This window comes from Eurosta solidaginis, chromosome 5 (genome assembly GCF_040869045.1).
Source record: "Eurosta solidaginis isolate ZX-2024a chromosome 5, ASM4086904v1, whole genome shotgun sequence".
NCBI classification, from domain to species: domain Eukaryota; kingdom Metazoa; phylum Arthropoda; class Insecta; order Diptera; family Tephritidae; genus Eurosta; species Eurosta solidaginis.
Genome location: NC_090323.1, coordinates 216133316 through 216156994, shown reverse-complemented (window position 1 = coordinate 216156994; position 23679 = coordinate 216133316). Strand labels below are relative to the sequence as shown.

The 23679-nt window shown below is 38.2% G+C and overlaps 1 protein-coding gene across 4 annotated transcripts in view; it reads right to left on the bottom strand.

The window, feature by feature from the left end:
• The window catches only part of Ac78C (adenylyl cyclase 78C), a 202605-nt gene that overhangs the window by 79034 nt on the left and 99892 nt on the right, over positions 1 to 23679 (bottom strand). For all 4 annotated transcript variants that reach the window (XM_067788196.1, XM_067788199.1, XM_067788198.1 and 1 more), the window contains exons 2-5: positions 11961 to 12456; positions 11543 to 11828; positions 7081 to 7358; positions 4016 to 4202 (exon numbers count right to left, since the gene is read on the bottom strand). In XM_067788196.1, coding sequence (XP_067644297.1) covers positions 4016 to 4202; positions 7081 to 7358; positions 11543 to 11828; positions 11961 to 12456 — 1247 coding nt within the window. The remainder of the gene's footprint in view (positions 1 to 4015; positions 4203 to 7080; positions 7359 to 11542; positions 11829 to 11960; positions 12457 to 23679) is intronic.

The window sequence follows — 23679 nt, the reverse complement described above, 5'->3', positions numbered from 1 at the left end:
GGTTGCCTAGTCTTAAAAACACACAATGGAAAAGGCTGCAGGCCTTCTAAATTGCTGCACTCAGAACTGTCAAGGGATGTATTCTTATGACCCCTGATAGCATTATATAGTAAGGCAAAAGATCGCAAAATTAAAGAGCATAACGTAATGCTGAAGGGACTGTTTTTGCTTAGTCATAAACCAGGAAACTCTAGCAAACAACTGCTTGATCTAGCCCTGCCTCCAAGAGGGTTAAGGGAACATCTTCATAAGATGAGATCAGGTACCTACATACCAAGGAGCCCTAAGAAAAATCCATACAGAATCAGTAAATGTTTTTTTTTGGGTCGCGGCCGGTGAACCACGTTATCAATATACACTATGTTATCCTTGCATAAGAAGAAAGCATATCACCAAGGGAGACCTGAAGCTATCTTTGGCTTTTGACCTCTGCCCACAGTAGGGCTATAAGCATATTGGTTGGAGGATAAGCGTTTTGATACGAGACAAAATTTGGCATAATCAGAATTAGCGGGACCTATACTAGTATTTTTTTTGGGGAATGTTTTTTTGGCAGAAATACACTCGAACCGCTTATGAAACCATTGTCGAAAGACGACGACGCCATTAAGTAAAAATACTAAAAATTTGTTTCTAAAGTACTTCGAAATGGATACCAAAAATTTTGTTATACTAAAAGGGCACATTACCTATTTAAAGCAGCAGTCGCTTTGACCTATATTCACTTCTTTAATAAACAAATTACAAAATATTAGTTTCGTGCTTTGCTAAAAAGAAGTACTTGATTTAATACTATTTCACAGAAGGGCCCCTTCTTTTCTTCCCCTCTCTCTCATCCCTTGTTTAATATGGGAGTTTTTACATCATGGATCCGTGCTACATATTGTGACGAATATTAGCAAAACTAAGGGATACTATCATCTCTAAGCCGATACTGAGCAGTGACTTGTATGCACATAACCAAATTAATCATTATGTCTACACATATGCCCATACAAGCAGCGGAGAGTAACGCACAAACACATGCATATATCTGAGATACTCCCAAAAGTAGGCAATTATTTGTGCAAGTATCACTCACATATACACGCGCAGTTGAGAAGCTGTACACGTGCATCTGTAGTTATAATTTTATAGCCGGTAACTAAGTAAATTCTGGAAGTGCCTAGGAGTATGGAACGAGCAAATCGAAGAGTATAAAAGAACGAAATCTGAGCAATCATGAATTCAGTTTGATTTAAGCACGCTATCTGTCGAGAAGTAGTAGTGTTATTTTGAAAGTAGTCTAATAAAGACCAATTTGCATTATCGAATATTGGAGTTATTTATTCAACAGTTTAGTGATTCGAACGTTAGCAGAAGATTGCAAATAAGAAGAATTTCAGTAATTTCGTTACAATATATTGTAATATGTCAAAAATATAAAGTACCGCAATGGATGATGTAAGATCTTGTTGTGTATTTAAATCTGATTTTGTTCTAAGCTCAGCTCAATTTAGTTTAGAGGTTAGATAGAGCTATTACCTTTTGGAATGGAAATGCTTATTATTGCAAATTTTATGTATAGAGGTTTTTACGGAGCAAAAAAAATATAAGTTTTTTTATACTCAGCGTGCTTTATACACAGAGTCTATAGACTTTGGCGGCCACCGTGCTGTGATGGTAGCGTGCTCCGCCTACCACACCGTATGCCCTGGGTTCACACCCCGGGAAAAGCAACATCAAAAATTTTAGAAATAAGGTTTTTCAATTAGAAGAAAATTTTTCTAAGTGGGGTCGCCCCTCGGCAGTGTTTGGCAAGCGCTCCGAGTGTATTTCTGCCATTAAAAGCTCTGAGTGTAAACTCATCTGCCTTGCAGATGCCGTTCGGAGTCGGCATAAAATATGTAGGTCCCGTCCGGCCAATTTGTAGGGAAAATCAAGAGGAGCACCGCGCAAATTGGAAGAGAAGCTCGGCCTTAAATCTCTTCGCTGGTTATCGCGCCTTACATTTATTTATTTATATTGACTTTGGTAACATAACGTGTATACAGGTATAAAGGAATCGAGATAGATATAGACTTCCATATGTCAAAATTATCAGTATCGAAAAAAAATTTGATTAAGTCATGTCCGTCCGTTAACACGATAACTTGAGCAAATATTGAGATATCTTCTCTAAATTTAGAAAAACGGAAAAAATTAGATATTTCAAAAACGAATACCGCTTGGTTAATGAAATTTGATAGGTGGATTGGTTTTATGACGCAAAACATAAATTCAAAAAAATTTTGGTGCATGGGCGTGGCACCACCCAGATATAGAAGAAGAAGGAAATTCGGAAGTTTAATAAGCCGTAAATCAAAAGCCGTTAAAGATATTACTTTGACATTTGGCAGAGACGCTATATTTGCCAAATTATTATATAGACTGAGTGAAAATAACCAAATCGGTTAAAGACCACGGCCACTTTTCCTAAAGGTCTAACCTTTGCAATAACTCTATGGTATTTAACCACATTGGAGTGATATTCTACGTCAGTAGTGGTATGGTTCAGCCAAGAAAAAAACTTTGACACAGTTAGAAAATGGGCGTAACCCGTCCCTCTTTTTCGCAAAATACAAAATCGTTTCAAGTGCACAGCTGGGTATATAACCTTCGGTTTCACCCGATTTTTTTTTTTTTGAAATTTCAGATATAGACATGGGTTTGCGCATAGAAACTGCAGAAACCGTATAACAATTTTTATACTCAGCGTACTTTGCACACAGAGTATATTAACTTTCATTGGATAGCGGTTGGTTGTAAAGGTATAAAGGAATCGAGATAGATATAGACTTCCATATATCAAAATCATCAGTGTCGAAAAAAAATTTGATTTCCGTCCGTCCGTCCGTCTGTCCGTTAACACGATAACTTGAGTAAATATGATAGAGATATCTTCACCAAATTTGGTACACGAGCTTATCTGTACCCAGAATAGGTTGGTATTGAAAATGAGCGAGATCGGATGTTGTTATCACCCACTTTTTATATATATAACATTTTGGAAAACACAAAAAACCTGATTATTTAGTAAATAATACACCTAGAATGTTTAAATTTTACATGTGGACTTTCATTGAGACTCTTGATAAAAATTTGAAAAAAAAAATTTTTTAAATGGGCGTGGCACCGCTCACTTGTGATAAAATAAATTTTACAAATATTATTAATCATAAACCAAAAATCGTTAAACCTATCGTAACAAAATTTGGCAGAGAGGTTGCCTTTACTATAGGGAATGCTTTGAAGAAAAATTAACGAAACGGGTTAAGAACCACGCCCACTTTTATATAAAAGATTTTTAAAAAGGTCGTGGCCGATTAAAATAAGCAATAACTCTGCAAAAAAGAGCTTTATATCAATGGTATTTCATTTACCAAGTGGATTTATAACAATAAATAGGAAAAATTTCAAATTTTAAAAAGTGGGCGTGGCACCGCCCGTTTTATGACTAAGCAATTTTCTATGCTTTGGGAGCCATATCTCGAAGAAAAATTTACGGATTGTAATAAAATTGGGTACACAAATTTTCTCTATAGCAGGAAATATTTCTAGAAAAAATGAAGGAGATCGGTTGAGGACCACGCTTACTTTTATATAAAAGATTTTTAAAAGGGTCGTAGACTAGAATAATAAGCTGTAACTTAGTAAAAAATAGTTTTGAATCAATGATATTTCACTTATCAAGTTTTATTGTAATGGGGAGATATTTTGTTTAAACGGGCGCTGCCACGTGTTTTGTAGAAAAGTAATTTATCTGAAATTAAATGTACAATTGAAGCTCACGCTGAGTATATAATGTTCGGTTACACCCGAACTTGGACAACTTTACTTATTTTTTTCCAACTTTGAATAAGTTTGTGTATGTTTTGAAAATCAAACTTAAAAAAAGTTGAATTATTTTTTCCCTCTAGAGCTAATTGTAAATTTTTTTTATAATCTAACTTTTAATTACTTAATACATTTACGAGTAACTTAATTACGATCTTACCTTGTATATTCATTAAAACCCACGTACACACCGCCGCCCAATGTAGATAGTTATTGGCAAAACATCTCCAGAAACCCAAACAACAAATACCCACATTTGCCGCAATACAACAAACAGACCAAGCAATAGCTGTAGCCATTTGAACTTCTTCACCGTTAGTTGCGTCCAAATTGTTAGTTTCGCTGGTCTTTAAGTAAAGAGAAATATATACAAATAAATACATATGTACATATATAAACGTTTAAGAAAACTTTGTATTGAAACCACTGAACTAATTAAACACTAATTGTTCTCTTATTTGATAAATCAACGGAAAGTGTTTTGTAAGGACTGAGTTGAGCATTCTTAGAAGCCGTGACGGCATTATGCGCATAATCTGGGTGGGTAGTTTGAAACGGCGATAAAAGTAGTAGGCATGAGGGATTATATTATTCTACAAATATGGTATGATCAGCAATCAATCGAGAAGTAATAATATAATGAAGTTTTTAGTTATTGTAATTTTTATTCACTATTTCTATTTCCAGGGTGGATAGTCCTAACCACCATACCCACAATTTTGCCGGCCTGCTTAGAAGTCTGATATGAGATACGAGAAATCAAAAAAGAAGAGGGAGTGCTGCAGAAAAAAGAGTCTAGCACCTTAGTTAATTGGTGTCAATGTTGCCGTTGTAAATTTTCAGTACTTTTCGAAAGTGGGAACTTATGGACTGTTAAAAGGCTTAGGTGTCTCTCTGACTATACTTACGAATAATGAAAATATTAACAAGGCTGTATGTGATGACTGTCTTGCTGTTGCTGAAACCGTAATGTGTTTTATAGGAATGTCTAAGGAACTACAGTCCTATAGCTAGATTGTGTCGTGTACAACACTTCATATGTGGGTCCCTTATTAAGCAATTTCGGCTATGTTTAGTTAGTAGAGGCTTAACTTATTATTATGTCCGTGTCAAAGTTTGGCTATGTGATTTGTGAGAGGTAAATAACCTTCCTTGTTTGATGAGATCTTGCTATGTTAGGTTTAGAGTTAGGTTCGGTTCAACTAGCTGGTAAGTAAAGACCTCGTATGGAGTGAATGTGTCCATAGCGTTACAAGAATTTGTTTGACGACTTAACGGAAGGACTCTAATCAGGTGTCAATACTTATGTTATAATATAACTCCATCCTTTTGGCAAATACTATAAGTTTTCTAGGACCTAGCTTAATTGATGCCTCGATATCTAGCAACACTGCCGCCCCTATATATTACCTAAGTAAACAAAATTTTAAATAGCTACCCACTCCGTTCAGCGGACACTTTTCTTGGGCCAATAAAAGTTGTCTGACGTGGCCAGCGCGAAACGGGAGCATAGAACGTCCTCAATGTTTCTTCCTACAGCTCGCACTTCCCACAACTGCTGTTACTGACGAGGCCGAATTTACAAACATGTGACGCAGAAAGGCCGTGTCCAGTTACTATGCCCATCGTGAGCCTTAAGTCTTCCTAAGTTTAGAATTGAGCACAGAATCTGCATATCAGGTGCATTCATGTTTTGGACTGGTAGCTTTAGGGCACTACTTAGTTGTCTGTTGGTGCGTTTCAATATTTAGCATTTCCCCTCACTGTATCCTGACCAATTTAAAGAAGCAAAGGGTGGTGGTATGAAGACCGGTATTATGATAAATAGGAAATTTTGTATGCCTGTACATATTAAACGCACCGACTATGTTGAGGACGGAAACCTACAAATTTGAAAGGTAAGAAAATTGTCCGCGCGGCAGTTAGGCTAGTGTCAGTAGTTACTAGTGCCGAACTATATCGCTGAAGGTCTATCCCTTAACTTTTGAGGAGTATTTTCGCAATAACAACGTAATTAAGTGGTAGTTAGTGTGGCGAAGTTAAGATTACTTTATTTGACATGGATGTCTAATTGTCAGCGTTGTAGTCTTTTCCAAGCTATTCCAACAAGGAATAGAAATGCAGTGGAATAAGTCAGAAATCGTCTGAAACTGTGCGTTGTGAAAAGATTGAACAAATCAGAAAATAGCATTTTATTAAGTTGAGATTGAGCATTCACGAACAAAATCTATCCTGGATATTTGCCTTCTAAATAACATAGACGCCCATACAAATATCAGGTAATTTACGGCCCATCGCTAAGATTCGGTGTAAGGAGAGGTGTTTTTGATCCGTGCAGCGTGGTTGGCTGTGTCGAAATACCACGCTGACCGTTTTGTTATGAGGAATTTACTTAAGTATTTATGGAGCTTAGCATAGTGGTGGTGCTAAAGCTATTACTAAAAATGTGATATCAGAAGATTTTGAAATTTTCGACTTCTTTGTATTCTATCTAAGTTTCAGTCAAACTACACCCTTACTTTTGTTTGCAAGCGTCTTGCTTGACTCAGTTCGCTGGATGCAGCATTAGTTGTTGGAATGAGTAGTTCGTCGCTAAATTTTTTCTCTCCTTCTCTTTACCCCTCCTCTATTTCTCGTCTTCTTCCTCCAACTCTTCGGCTTCCTCTACTTCCTCTTCCTTTTCTTCCCCTTTTTCTACCTCTTGTCCTTCCTCTTCCTCTATTTCTCCCTCTTCATCTTCATTTGCGTCTCCATCTCCTCCATTTCCACTTCCACTTCCTCTCCCATATTCCATATTCCCACTCCTCTCTCGCGCCATCTTCCTCTGCTTAAATCTCTTCCTCCACTTCTTCCCCTTCCTCTTTGACTTTCACTACCTCTTCAACTACCTCTCCTTCTCCCTTTCCCTCCTCCAATTCTTCTCCCTCATCCGCTTCCTCTTCCTCTTCTTCTTCCCCTCCCGCCCCTTTATAAAGTCTACTGAATTCTTTGAAAACATCCTCCCCGGTCCTCTTTCCTTAAAAAAAAATACCACTCTACATGTGTACATGAAACTATACGGAAATATGAACAAAGCACGGTCGAGCAGCTTCACAGTTTACAGGCTACAAAGATATATACATTATCTTTTATTCATGTGGGCCATTCTCTCAAAAAACTGTACCATAAAGTTCTCATCAAATTTACATAAATATTATTAAATTATCTTTCAATGAATTGACTTACCGACGTTTCGCTGCTCTTTCCCTCCCTACAAAACCAAATAATAGCGAGTGTGACTTTTAGCATAAAATCGACCAAATTAACAATAATAAGTGATTTTTGACGTTGACGATGTGTATAAGTTAGATAAGAACGTTCCAATGAATGTTGCTTGAATGAGTTCGTTAGTGATGGACATAAAATGCCTTTGACAACGTTGGCACTTTTGAAAGCCGAATAGGTTTGGTTGTTGAGTGGCCTTGGTTCTGATATCTTTGTACCATCATCATCTGCCTCAAAATCTATTTGTAAAAGAATAATTGTGATTCAGATGCGATGCAAAAATGTGTATGTATGGATGAATGTATTAGAAAATATGAAATGGAATTGGTTTGCAAAGGAATTAAAGAATTTCAATTAATTAGCAGAAGTCTTGAAATGTCCAATGATTACCCCGTTACCCGTATGCTTTCTGGATAAGGATTTTTAAAAGAATTCCTGCATACAATAAAAACGTGGAAATTAAATATTCCAATGATGTTTTTCAATTTAAATAGCTCAATTATAGTACACTAAAAGCAATTCAAAACTACTACACGTGGGCTCTCCTTTGAGTATTGTGCTTAGCAGTTAAAAAGTATATGGAAATGACAAAACTACACAAAAGATGGTTTACAGTAGAACTCCTATAGCAAATTCCTGAAAGGGGTCATCACACAGAAACGTCGCGATGAACAAACTTATAGTATAACAGACGTATGCTCTATGTATTCTTATTTATAAATACGAAGTTCTATTTCCAAAAGTTCTATCTCCCAGGTTCGATAAAACAAAGCGGCAGAAGCTCCTGCGAAGAGACAGCCCACTTTAATGATGCGCTGTGATTTCTCATTACCTAACGGTGAGACTGCCTTTCATTTATTTAGCCATCGCTGCTCAGTGAGAGATAAGTTCCCAACATGCAAACGCAGGTTCTTGAGATTTTTTCAGCAAAATTTAAAGCGTCAAGACTAAAATATGTATGCTCTTTCCTTGAAAAAGCTAGATAGGTAAACGAGAATTATGTTGATAGCAGCTATCACAGCTGGGGCTTTCTGAAATGCTTAGCTGCACCATAGACACACCTATCGCTATACAAATGTGTGCGCTTGTAAACATGTATGCCAACGGTTGACCATATTTGGGTAATTATCTCACATAGTACTTCATCATTCATCAAGAAGTATTCTGAAATACAAAGGAACATTGAAAAACCACTTCGCTCAGGCCGGACCATACATCTATACTATGCTTCCGATCATAAAGGGATAGAACGTAGCGAAAAGGCCGATGAGTTGGCAAACGACGGTGCAACGCTCACCTAATCGACGATAGACGACCCAATCCGTTTGGGGGAAATAAAAGGAAGACATGGGTTTGCATATGATCCATCAAGCAGAAAAGGCGTGGAGAGATGCGCGGATCTGCAAAATTTCTAAGATCATGAGCAAAGTGTACGATAGTAGACTCAAAAAGTGGCCCATATCTCTGAAGAGAGAAGAAGTTAGGTCTCGTCAGCAACAGTAGGTGTATGAAGTACGAGATCCGATTGAGTGCGTTCTGTGTTCGTGTCCTGCGCTCTCCAGGTCTAAGCTACAACTATAAAGCGTGGCAGAGTTGCCAGATCCTGAGGTAGTAATTAAGCATAAACTTAAGTCTTGGCATCTGCTTTGGGTTCTTTCGTTTGGTCGTCAAATAAATTCTTGGAATACTATGAACACATTCAATCTAAGAGTAATCTTTATTGACAGGCCTGTTTAATCTAACCGAACCTGAAGCTGACTCAAGACACACATTTTTGAATGTACATGCATACAGGAATACGCGTCGAGCTTGTAAGTGCTTTCTTGAGCTATAAGATTCTTGTACCTCTTGTATTTAGGTATTACTCTAACGTATTTTTAATAGCGTCAGCTTCCGTTTGGAAGAAATTGCAATTTATATGAGTTAACCGAGGATTGCCCGTATCACTTTAAATGTATGAAAACATTTATTTCAAGCAATTTTTAATTTTATAATTTATTTAATAATTGGGGAAAAATTTAAACAACGTGACATCAGGACGGACAAGGCTTTAACTATCGTAGGAGTGCGGGTTCGACTCCTACTCCCGTGAGAAAAGGCTTTGAAGAGATTTACATGGTATAATCGAAACAGCTGTCGCCTTGTCCGCCCTGATGTCATGTTGTTTAAATTTTTCCCAAATTATTAAAAAAAATTATGAAACTGCAATTAATTCTGTCTGTATCCGAGCCAAAGGAAGAATTTGCCAGTGTAGAGATATTGTCTATATCTATTTTAGCCTCTCTCCTCCAGCAATGCCAATTTAATCTTGCAATCATTACATGTAACAGGAGTACATAAAAGTTTCTAAAGTTACTAAGTACAGAAATCATGTCTGGTCAATATTGCACAAGTAGCAGTACGTTTCGCAGCATCATCCCTCTCATCAAAGGGTGGAACCATGCGATTATGAGAAATATATCTCTAATTGCAGTGATGTTGGAAAGGAGTATAACATATCGACTACAAATATCTAGAACCGAGAAAGCTAAATTCGTGTCAATTAATATTTCAGGAAAATTCTGAAAATATCGTCCCCAAAAGCGGATGGTGAGTATTTGGTACGAATTCTGTAATTTATTGAAAACTGGCTTGGGTTTTATACCATCTGCAATTCCGTTTCATGGATGAAATTAATCGTTAATAGTGAGGTCTTTGCTATGTTGTGGAGCAGTAGGTTCGGCGTTTAGTTGAAACATTGTCGGCTATGAAGCTGTCACTTCTGCTTTATAGATAGCATAGTAAGACGCAAGGTGATATCATTCGTACATCAAAGAGAAAAGGCCGCTTTCCATTTCATTTGTTCGTTAATAGCGCAAGGTTTAATGCATGAAAGGGGAAAATTCCTTATATCATAAAAAATCGTAATGATTTGTTTAACAATACATGGCTTAAGGCCCGAAAATGACATTGGGCGAAATTAAAGGCGTTCATACATGCGTAAAATTAACACAACGAGGTAATGCAAATCCAAGCGAGCTATCCTCCTTACAATCTTAGAGGTAAGAAAGATTGGCACACATATTGGCCATCTTACAACTATGATTGAAAATCATCAGAAGATATCCCAGTGATCGCATACTTATATATCAACCCTAAGAGAGTCCGCGGCCATGAAAGTAACACGCAGAGTGGCACAGATATCAATTCTTGGTTCTGACCTCTGTAGCGTCAGTTACGATGAAATCATGAGTCTTGAAATGTCCAATGATAACTACGTTACCCAAATGCTCTCTGGATAAGGATTTTTAAAAAAATTCCTGCATACAATAAACACTTCGGAGATCCTAAGACGATGCTGAACCAACTTTCTTCAAATTCTCGCGATGGAGCCAGCACTGACAAATGCTCTAAGAAAGAATCAGTCAAATCAGAACCGTGTGCCCCAGATGAGTGCGAACAAGGCTCTTAGAGAACGATAAATATAGAATGCAACCCAGAGGAAATGCGAAAGCGGCTCCTGAGTGGGCGACGATTCTAAAATGAGTGGTTTTTGGTTCACGGACATAGGGTTGCTGTCATGGCAGTAATTATGGTGCATTAGGCTTTTTCCATCCCAATCCGTAGTAAAAATAGTAAAAGATAAATAAATATAAGGCGCGATAGCCTCCGAAGAGGTTTAACGCCGACTTTTGATTTTCTTACAAATTTTCGGTCCCCGACATATTTTATGTCGACTCCAAACGGCATCTGTAAGGAAGATGAGTTTTCACTGAGAGTCTTTTCATTTCGAAAATACACTTGAAGTGCTTGCCAAATCACTGCCGAGGGACGACTCCGTTTAGAAAAACTTTCTTCCAATTGAACAAACTTGCTTCTAAAATTTTGATGTTGCTTTGTGCGGGGCGTGAATCCAGGATCTTCGGTGTAGTAGGCGGAGCACGCTACCCTCATACCACGGCGGCCGCTGTGTAAAATTGGTATTATTCTTGGTACCAGAATACCTTGGTTGTTAGAGTAACGTTGCTTCATATTTCAAATATAGAATTTTGTTTCGATCCGACCAAGGTGAATTCAGTACCAAGTGTTTGTATCCCAAAAGCTGATTGCTTCTTCTTGATTATTTTCCTTACAACGCCTTGTGCAACAATATATCATTAAATCGAAATCAATGAAACTTTTTTTTTTAATTGACATTCTTCTGCATGGCGAGTTGGCTAAATTTGCCTTGCTGACAACTTGTATAGATTCACCTTGTATTTAACTTCCTTAATTGAAATTTTAGAAGTAATTATTGAATTCTTTGCGTGCTTCAGCCTGCTGTTTCTATACATAGTATTAAACTGTCTGAACTCTTCTAACCAACCTCTTGAATTTGTATTGCTTAGGCACGAAACTAAAAAGGTAGTCCACGTAAATATAAAAGGAGTTATTTTCCTCTTACCGTAATTGCTTGTACTGCCAAATATGCTGCAACTTTCGGTTCGTCTCTTTGGTGTTAGTTTCATTTTCTGTTCTACAATACGCACTGATTGCACACGTAACGGCATATTTTTTTTACCACTCATCACACCAACTCCCATTTGTGAGGCTGCAGGTCGTTTCGTTGTCCAGGAACTTGTGTTATTCATTGTGGAACTGGGCAACAAATTAGACGGCTTTTGTTCATATTCATCCATTTGTGCGCCATCACCAGGAAGTCGTGGTATTTTCGACATATCTGGCAGTTGCTGCGCGTTGAAGAAGCAAAAAAGAAAGAATAAGAACAATTCAAGTAAATCAGCGTTTTATTTTCTGATATTTGTTTATGTTAATGCTACTATTAAATTTTCAGACAACCACATACACATTTACTTACATACCTTCGCATATAATATACTGCCATCCACCACATCGTTCTCGGCGTCGTTAGTCTCAGTGGTTATTTTAACTTCATCGTCGTCCACAATTTGCGCTGCGGGATTGCTAAGACCACAATCGTTGTCATCTTCATCACCACCCACGCCACTATCACCGTTATCGGTCATTGTCGTGTCATCGTTGTGGGTCAGCGACATGACTTTGACATTATTTACACTAATACACTGGCATTTGAGGTCATCGTCATCGAGTTGCTCTTGTTGTGCCAATGGCGGTCGTGGAAGCTCGAATTCGTTATAAATAGTCATAGCATTTCCGCCTGAGCAGCGTCTTCGTTGAATTGGTGTTATGGAATTTGTTGAGCTGTGTGTACTATATTGGCTTTGTCTATGTTGTTGTTGTTGTTTTTGATGCAACATCAACGGCGATTGACTTAACGTACGTAAATGCACTTCATCGCACATTAATTGGTCGTCCATATTGCGTTCTTCCTCTGAACTGGAAATTCCCAATTATTTCGGATATGCGTGAAAAGTTGGATATGAAATTGAAGAGATAACGATTGTTATATTATTGGGTATGTTGGGGTGATCTGTACTTAAAAATTTTATGTCTTGTTTCAAAGGGCTGAAGTCTTTGGAAATATCGACAGTAGCCAACATTTTTTACCTCATATATATATATATATGTATATCTTTATATATAAAAATCAAGTGTCACATTGTTTGTCCGCGATCGACTCCTAAACTACTGAACCAATTTTGAATTTGTTTCGCACCCCGTGTGTAGTTTGATCTAACTTGAAATATAGGATAGGTTATATCTCAGTTTATAGTCGCAATATTATTTTATTGCAAATTTTTTTATATGTTTATACGTAATAATAAAATGTTACGTATATGCACCGGCACTCATATTTTCAGGTGGTGCAGATATACTTCCGTGTAATTGGTTAGTGTTTAATTAAACAACGTGCTTATCAATAAAAAACTATTATAGCGAATGATATCAAGTATAGAACATCACCAGGCCCGCCAAGAGAGAGGGGGGATTACCTTCGGAGGGGTTTCTGAGGGGGCCTGCGATTAAGAGGTACTATGACATTTTTTTTAATTCGGGAGAGTCGTTAGTTGTTCCATGTGCAATTTTTAAGCCGAATTTCAAAAGCAACGAAAATCTGCATTTCGTTTTAATATTATAGTGAAGTGTGAAAAATAAAAATCTATATATATATAAAGAAAGGTTAAAATGTGTGTTAGTTGGTCGCCGGTGTTAGGAGAGATGCGTCGGTCGATTTTGTTAAAACTTTCACACAAGTTGCGTATACCTCACGCGGTGGTTGCGATCGACGTACAGGGACTCGAGATATAGGCCGAAATGGGGGCCCGTGAATGCCTAGACAGTGTTTATGCAATATGGATATCAAATCAAAGCTGTTGATGAGTGCTTTAATATAGAGTAATATGTTATAGAGTTGGGTGACTAGGGTCTCGAGATATAGGCCAAAACGTGGACCCGGATACCCCTAGAATGCGTGGGTAATAGGGATATCAAATGAAAGCTGTTGCTGAGAGCTCTAAAGTAATTTTCATTGGGATATTCGATTCAGTCGCATCAACCTGACAAATCTGATAAATATGCATGCGCAGCCGAAATAAAGAAATTAATTAATAATACCCACATACCTATTTACATACGTCCGATTCGATTTGCCTGAAACTTGGTAAATAAATTTGCCTATATTAGTATTTACGATCCTTTTTTCCGGGAAGTAGACCAGAGATGAACTAGGACTAGGACTGAGACTCGGAGTGGGACTGGTACTGGGACTGGAACAAAATACCACCCTCTGTGATAGGCAATAAGGGATGAAGAAGAATGAGAAGAACTTGAGAGAAGAGAAAAGAGAGAAGGATACTGAGAAAGAGATGGAATGAGGCGAAGATGGAGATAGATGAAGCGAAAAAGACGGAGGGAGGAGTGAATAAAAGGATTAGGAAAAAGTGAAGAGGGGGGAGGGCAGAGTTAGATGAAAAAAGCTTTTTAAAATGTATGCAGATAGGCCAAATTTAGGGCAGAACAACGTCTGTCGGGTCTGCTAGTATATACATAAAAATCATATTTTGGGTCTGTGTGTGTGCTCCCTATGGAAACGTATTTCCCACACTTTAATCATCACCAAATTGGCTGTAGGTTTCTTCGATCAAGACGAAGGTTTGTCATATTTCAGAACTAAGAATTTTAAGTAATATTTTTTTTTTAATTTCACGTGCGCCACTGGGAGGTGCGACACATTTTGTATGTCAGCAAAAGTTACGCATACGCCATGTACGTACTTAAGTGCCGAACTTTTGTTTGAAGCATTGAATTCACAAAAAGTTAAAGCGATTGCATTGAGTGATTTAAAAGTTTTTATTAAATTTAAGCATTCCATTGTAAAAATAGTTGTCTATATGAGACGATAGACAAAAACTGTGCAGCTAAAATTTGAAAAAATGAATCAAGAAATGATAAATTAGAGGAATGAGGGATCTAAGAAAAAGGAAGGAGAGAGGGTGTAAAAAAAAGAGGTAGAAATAAGGAAATTATAAAAGGTAAGAATGAGAAAAATTGGGAGATTCATTTTGAAGAAGATGAATAAAATCTTATATACTGACTGCTTCACTTTGAGTAACGGGAAGAAATGCGTTAAAATACACCTTCTTATTTAGATTAGTATCTGCCCAAGCCGAGCAACGTCGGGTAACCTGCTAGTAACTAATATATCGTGAACTGATCCATATCTTCCTCTAATTCAATACGTCTTTAGTTGCGACAATAATCTTAAGATCTGTTGCCCATCCCGGCGGAGTGAGTACATATTAAATTTTATATAGTGAGAGCTCTTACCAGGTAGGATGAACCCAGTATGTTCATGGATTGGGCGTCCTTTAGTTTCAAATAGTCCTCTATGTTACGCATATGGAGAGACCTAATAAGGACAAAATTTCCCATGTTTATAGTGTTCGTAATCGCACGGCCGCCGTGGTGTGATGGTAGCATGCTCCGCCTACTATACCGACTACCTTGGGTTCACGCCCTGGCAGTGTGAAAACTTGTCTACCTTGCAGATACCGTTCGGCGTAGGCATAAAACAAGTAGGTCCCGTCCCGCCAATTTGTATGAAAAATTAAAAAGGAGCACGACGAATGTAGGTCATCGGGATCAAAAATATACCGAATCATCCTCGGAAAGGATGTAGACGGACTTGACTGGCTCTCCTCTTTAGGTCATGAGGTTCTGTCGTACCACTGCCCATGCAGTGTTTTCCAAGTAGAGGTCTATGAAAAAGGGTGAGCAGCCACATTGCTTCAAGAAGCACGGTCTCAGACACCAATGTAACGGTCTTGTTTGGCAGCCAGGTCACCTAAAAGATATTGATAAAGTCCGATAACGTGCGGAGGTATCGAGCCTTGCTGACGTCCATAGGTAATATTAATATTTCCCTTTGCAATTATTTGGGGCATGAATTTGCACAGTGGAGGGCCAGAAAAGTTTTCACAATCGGCATAGGCGAGGCCGACAGCTCCATACGACCGTCATTGGGTTATCTTCTAAGTAAAATGGGGGAATATAATATTAGGCCAACGGACTTGTTGTTAACCAACTGGGATGAATGTCAGGTTTCAAGGTTCTCATGCTCATGTTGGGATATGAAGGAACTAGTTGATTTTTCAAGCTAAACAAATCTGAATTGAAAGTACCCACCACCTCAGATTTTTGAGCCTCACAAAGGTTAGTGAGAGGAATTTTTCGCTCCTCCATGTCGTTGGTTGAGGCCTATTAGGAAGTAATCTCATTAGACTTATGCGCCGATATCTGCCACTCGATGAGGGCATTCAAAATACACAATTGACTCTTTCGTCTGTAAGACACTACAGAATACTGCAGTCGGTATCTCTTTTTATTCGGTTGAAACCATCGATCAACACGTATATCCTTTCGTCCGCCACTTCTGCAGCTTTATGCAGGCCTTATTGCCCTTTAGGGATGTGCAGAATGGCATGCAGTGCAAAGGAAGTGCTTGCAATTTTCTACTTTCTTCTCATTCCGAAAGTTACAACAGACGCTTTTCTATGGAATTTTCATTTCGTTTAGCGACTGTTTGCATTCGATTGCTCAGTTTAATTTGCTCAAAGTAACCACGGAAAGGCCTCCCTTCTGGTTCAGCTGAATAGTTTTTGCTATGGAAACAAAAATGTAAAATCCTCCAGAACGTTTACTGTAAAGATCAGTCGATCTTGGGATTCAAGGGGTTCATAAGCGCAATACAAAGATTTTTAGATTTAGAGCTTCCGCAACCCAATTGGAAATCCTGTTAAAAATTTGAATGCATCATATACATGTTTAGCGGGCGAGGCTCTGCCGACAACAAGCTCTTCATGGAACTAGGGAGGGGATGGTCTATAGAGTTTAATGTGGTCATATTTACGGTTACTGAAAAGGTCGGGCTAGCACCTCAATGGTTCTTGTTACCAGAACGTACCGGATATACATCCGGAAAAGGACCATCAAAATTGAAAAAACTACCCAAAACCTTCGGGGAGTGTCTCTACCGTTAATACAAGAACAACAACAGTAGATCTTTCAATGGGTCAGTCAATCTTCCAATAGAGACTAAATCCAGGAGTTCAAACTCCAAATCGAAAATTTGCGATAATCTGCTGTTTCGATAAAAAAATCGGATCTTCTCAGATATCGGGCTCCTGGAGGATTAACCTGTAGTGGGCCAAAAAATATAGGTAAACTAGCTGAAAAGATACCAGCTAAGCTTATTAGAGCTGTAACTTATTAAGTTTAACCCATAATTTTATTCCGACCACTTGTCGTTTATTGGTAGGTTATTTATACCCGAAGTAAACTTATAGCGATGCAACTGAAGGGCGATACTTTATCGGAACCCAGAACCCGCAACCGACGCCAATGGCATCACAATAAAAAAACACTGCTAAACTGAGCACATGTAATAAGATTAAATTTTAGACCGAAGAGGTCTAGAAGAAATAAAAATAAATTTACCCCCGGCAGATTTTGGGTAAAATTTTTTGATTCAGAGTAGTGTTCTCTATTCACTCTACTCAATATTCTATGACGTAGACCAGTTTTTGCAAATTAAATGAAACGACGCAGCAAATTTTAAGCATTTTGGTCTTGTTTTTAAACCTAATTGTTCAGTAAAGATCATTGAACGGTTTATATTAGCTGTGTTTTTTTTCTACATGTATGTGAATATGCACTTAAATTTTATATGGACTGCTAAGTGCATAACTTTATCTACACTTATGAAGTTGCTGAGCAGAAAATTGATATGTATGTATGTATGCATTATACTCAGTTGCAACTAAAATGTGTCCCTCCATTTTACCTCTGCACTATTCTCAACTTCTTTGCCCGGAAAGTTTCGTATGTCCACGATTCATCGGAACCGATTTATCTATCTATATATATAAAAAGAAGTGTACATTTTGATTGTCGCTCCATAACTCGAGAACGGATAGAAAGATTGCCATGCAATTTTTAGGAAAGATACAGGAAGGAGAGATTATTGTTAGTTGATTTTGAAATTCCAAATCGGTTTAGCCATTAGATATAAAAATGAATGTTTGTATGTATGTCATCGATGAAATAAGAAACTACTGGACAGATTATTATGAAAATTGGTATATATATGTACTTTTCCACGAGGAAGGTTTGTATAATGAGTACTTTGATACCGGGTAACTAGTGTCTCGAGATATAGTCCAAAACTTGGACCCGGGTAACTCCAGGAAGTGTTTGTACAATATGGGTATCAAATGGAAGCTCTTTATGAGTACTTTGACACTATATATCTTTCGTACCCCTGGGTGACTAGAGTCTCGAGATATAGGCCAAAACGTGGACCCGGCACCCCTGTTGTTGTTGTTGTTGTTGTTGTAGCGATAAGGTTGCTCACCGAAGGCTTTGGGGAGTGTTATCGATGTGATGGTCCCTTGCCGGCGCGCTCCGGTACCATAGCACCATTAAGGTGCTAGCCCGACCATCTCGGGAACGATTTATGTGGCCGCGTTAAACCTTCAGGCCATTACCTCCCTCCCCACCCCCAAGCTCCACGAGGAGATGGACTTGGACTCTGATTAGGACTGCGACTGAGACTGAGACTCGGAGTGCACTGGGACTGAGACTCGGAATGGGACTGGAACAAAATATATACCACCCTCTGGGACTGGCAATAAGATATGAAGAAGAATGAGAAAAACTTGAGAGAAGAGAAAACAGAGAAGGAGACTGAGAAAGAGATAGAATGAGACAAAGAAGGAGATAGACGAAGCGAAAAATACGGAGGGAGTAGTGAATACAACCCTGCAGTCAAACCAACTAGTTGTATACTAGAAGAATACTAGTTTGCCAAAAATCTCAACTAGTATGAGTTCTGTCTTTTTTCCATATTAGCAACTGGTATTTTTAACACGGCGATGTCCTACGAAATATCAATTGCCAGCCTCTGCATCAGCATCATACCAATTGACAAACTAGTCAGTGTATTCAACATCAACATACCAGTTGGCATAATACTCAGTCTAAGCATCAATGTAATAACAGTTGACATACTAGTCGATATTTGCATCAGCATTCTACTGTTTAATATACAAGTCTCAGTTGGGTTGAAAAATTACTTGAAAATTGATAGATTAGCTCAAGTTTATGTTATTCATTATATCTTATATATATAAAAGGTATGTATATATATACATATGTATATAACTTTAAGATTTATCACTTCAATACATTATACTTTGGAATAAATTTTAATAAAAATACGTACATATATATGAAAACTAAAAAGTAACGGAATAACACACGAATGTGACGCAATCTCAAGACGCAGGGCTAAGTTTATGGGTTCACCATGGCCAGAACATTCCCACATTAATTCCCTCAAGCCAAGAGAACTGCTAGGGTTCATCGTGGAAGTCGGATGGGATGAGGTGCTGACCAAAGGTCACAGTGCAATCCTCAATAAATTATCTATCTATATACCGGAGAAGGAACGAACCAGTAGTGGTTGACTGTGTAAAAACAGGCCAAGCTGCACTAGCGCCGTCCTGTTATGAGTGTTAAGGGAGTTCAGAATGGTGGTAGTGATATGCACTTTACGGAAGTCATGCTTATGGCTGGATAACCGAACAATTTCATTTAATTGAGGGAATCATAACAGCTTTAAACGTTTTCGTTTCTGACGTTACTGGGTTTCCGGTCTTTCTCTGTTATTCTGGAAAGGCATAGGCTTTTAACGATAAGTAGAAAAAATGTCCTAGGCTACTGATGCCCTCATGGCCAAGGTGTTTTGGCATCGGTATAGGTCTTCCGTCTGGGACTATCGATATGGAAGGCTTGGCCTTTTCAATAACTTCTTTAACCTCAGTTGAGGTAACGGTGAGGGTTGACTCGTCATGCTTGTGTTTATGTGCCCGTTGATTTGGACGATATCTAGCATTGTCAACTGAAGTATGCATTGCAAATTGGCTACAGAAAGCACTCGCGCATTTCCTCGAGCCGACAGACGAAATTCTAGTCAAATTAATTATTTAAATACTAACTAGTATTAATAACACCACAAAATTATAGTCAATGAACCATTCTAAAACTGACCAGTATGATGAACGCCACACAATTGTAGTCAATTAACTACTCATACACTAACTAGTATGAATAGGACCACAAAATTCTAGTCAATGAACTAGAATGTTTGCTGACTACTTTGGCTTTTGACTGCAGGGACAGATTAGGAAAAGTGTAGAGGGGCGAGGGCAGAGTTAGACGGAAAAAGCTTATTAAAATGTATGCAGATATACCAAAGTTAGGGCAGAACAACGTCTGCTGGGTCTGCTAGTAGCTTATACACTATGACCAACAGAGGTACGTATATCCGCTATGCAGCACAACTCGTTTTATAGCGAGTTATTTAACCACTGCTGCGAGTCTTTAATAACTGCCGCTAGATGGGTCTCCTAAACATTGTCTAAGTGATGATAAGCGTTTTTTTGCACGGAAATGTGGATGTGTATACATGTAAAAAGCAGCTTTATTTTATTGCAAACCAGTTTGTAGGAGTTTCTTGAAATGTTAGTGGTTTCTACCTAAAATGCAAATCTTTGACCGTGTGGAAAAGCAGTTGATTTAATATTTATATATGCCTCACATTTTTCATTTTCATCAATGTTCTTAAAAACTTTATTTGAAAAACTGAATTTCCACCTTTTAAAGCATACGAAAATTGTGCCAATATGTATTTATTTAAGTTCGTTCATATTTTATTCATTACGTTTGTTTGCATGACTGACTGACAGTTTATTTTCACTGAACTTCGTAAGACGCGTAATTGGGAATGGTTAGCTAGCGCGTGTCATCTCCGTGCCACCTCTAATATAAGAATAAAAAAAAAAAAAATAAATGTAAGGCGCGATAACCTCCGAAGAGATCGAATGCTGAGCTTCTCTTCCAATTTGCGTCGTGCTCCTCTTGATTTTTCCCTACAAATTGGCCGGACGGGACCTACATGTTTTATGCCGACTCCGAACGGCATCTGCAAGGCAGATAACTTTTCACTGAGAGCTTTTCATGGCAGAAATACACCCGGAGCGCTTGCCAAACACTGCCGAGGGGCGAACCCGCTTAGAAAAATTGTCTTCTAATTGAAAAAACGTATTTCTAAAATTTTGATGTTGCTTTGCCCGGGTTGCGAACCCAGGGCATACGGTGTGGCAGGCGGAGCACGCTACCATCACACCACGGTGGCCGCCAGAATATTATTCTATTTGTACTGTGTCTTTGTGTTTTATATACCCAGCAATCACTTTTATTTGATATCGAATTGAGACGCATATAAATCAAATAATACATTTCCAGTCTATAAATAGATTTTACTTTACTTAGCCTAAAAGAGCAACCAGGGCCGGCTCAAGAGAATTTGGGGCCCTAGGCGAGTTATATTTGTGGCCCCTTTCTCCCGTATTTATAGAAAGAAATTGGAGATCAGAAAATTAGAGATCAGAAATATTAAATTCAAACTTAGTGTCAATAAAACAAAAAAATATTTCTTTTGCATATTAAATATATTTTTTTTTCAACAAAAGAACGAAAATATGACAACAAAAGTATTTTTAATTATCTTAGAGTTTACTAAAACTTCATTTTCCGCGCCTTCAACTCAGAGAAAATTGATATAATTTTACTTAAATCTAATTTTTGCGCAAGTTCTTGCTCTATTGATAGCAATGCTAAATCGACAAGGCTTTCTTGAGTCATGGCCGAACGCAAGTACGTTTTGAATAATTTCAGTTTCGAAAAGCTACGCTCGCCACTCATAACCGAAATTGGTATCGTCAACAAAATACTAAATTGGGTATGGGACCAGACAAGTTGTGTTGTAATGAAACTAAATATAGGGCCCCTACAAAATTCCTTTGTTTTTTTTTTTTTTGTTTGCAAAAAGCATTTTTAGTACAAAAGTGTTTATCGAATTTGGTGCCCCTAGAACTTGGTGCACTAGGCGGTCGCGTAGTTCGCGTATATGGTAGAGCCGGCCCTGAGAGCAACTCTCTTAGCAGAGCTTGCACGTTAACGTTAAACAAAAAGGCTTATATTGATAAAAACCGGTTTTCAACCACAAAAAAGGACTTCCTCAGTGAGAAACATAAATTCTTGATTTTTTCAGTGTTTCACAGTGATTAATTTTTGTTTTTCTCTATCAAAAATTTTTAGATTTAACAAAATGCAAACTTAAAACATTTTTACAGCAGCCTGTTCCTAAATTGCAAATAACTGTTACTGACTTTTTGTACAACAATTTCGGGATCATTTTGAACCTATTTTGAGATAATTATGGAATCATGTTGAGAATATTCTGGAGCCTTCTCGGGAAAATATCTGCATTACATTATCGGCTGTTCTGGGGTCTATTCGCCACTATGTTGACAGGGTTCAGAAAAATTAGTTTATGGATACAAAGAGTTATTGGGCTGTTATTGTAATCGGATTTTTTTTGACATTGTGGTGGAAATTGGCAATTCCGACACATCACTATGCCGCGTGTAAAAAAGTACTGTACAATCTGAGCAGATGAGACAACAAAACAATTACGCACACATCTAAACAGCGACAAAGAGCGTGTATGTAATGACACAAACTACAGATATGCATATGTATATAGCCAAAGCCAATATAAGATACATAAACGAGAAGTAAAGAAGCAACTATTCGAGAAGGCGAAAGCTCTAAACCCTGTCAGAAAATAATGACGACCCAGGCTAGGTTGAGCTGACCAACCCGTGTTACCTCACATAGATTGAATGAGCCCGTAGTGCGACCTGAAGTTTGTTTAATGACCAAACTGAAAAAAAACCCTATCAAGAACCTATTTTATAAAACAACTCCGTACTCTTGGCAAATACTAGAAGACATATACCGCTTGCTGCCTCTGGATCTCACAGCTGTATCACTGCTTATAGCTGGAGTCTTAGCCCGGCAAGCCCAGGATACGAGCACAAAACGTGCGCCATCGTTTCCTCCTCCAATCCGCATTTCCAACATCTGCTATGACTGATCAAGCCTAATTTAAACGTATGTGTCGGCAGCAGGCAGTATCCGGTCAGAATACCCGTCATGAGCCTACAGACCTCTAATTTTATTGATAGGAGTAACTTTGTTTGTTTAAGGTTGCAAGATCTATACATGATCTTCGCCACTTTACAGCCTTGCGCTTGGTTCCACGCCTTTTCCGCTCGATCGATCATGTGCAACTCTCGCCTTCTCTTAATCTCGCCCAATCAGAATGTGACATCTAGAGAGCATGTTTCGAGGGATGTGACCCGTTTAGCTAGTTTATCTGCTTTTTCATTCCCATCTATTCTCATATTGCCTGGGACCCAATATAAATGTATATTTCTTCCCATCACGATTGATTCCAGGAATTGCTTACACTCTAGAAAACTTTAAGGTGTTGTGCTATGCGGGATTATTTCCTTGATTGCTGCTTAGTTGTCAATATAAAAGTTGGTGCTGCTGAGGTTTAAGATATTTTTCTAAACTATTTTAACTGTTTTAGTTACGGCTACTAAACGCTACAGTGATCAGGCAGCTTGTAGGATCTGTTTATTTTCGGATCAGCATAGTATACCGCAGACCAAGCTCTTTCCATTAATTTGGAACCATCGCTGTACATGCCATTTGGGCACCTTTGCGTAAACCATCCATCTCCATTGTGATTCTAAGAGCCCCTTCGAAGTACAGATAAGAAATAAGGTCATCGATATACTACTCCGGCCGTATGGTCTGCGCTCAAGCTGCTCCAAGGCACTGAGCTTCGTTGCAAATGTTAACTGTATGTTCTTTACCACCAGGTCTATAAGTGGACATGTATATACTGTGTGCCCTAGTGCAGGTGTCGGGGTTGTTTTCAGTGCCCTCGTAATGCTAAGCATTGATAACCTGCATACCCTGTCTAATTTGTTGAGGTAGTTTATTTTTTGTTTGGCTGTCCACAAAACAAAGACTCCATAGTTTAGGAAATGCTTTACTATCGCTGTAATGACCGAATGAGAGAGATAGGGTGATAGATCCAAAGTAGATACACCCCAGCATTTTTTACAAGCATAAAATGCCGTCGAGACCTTCTTCACTCTTTTCTACAAGTTAATATTC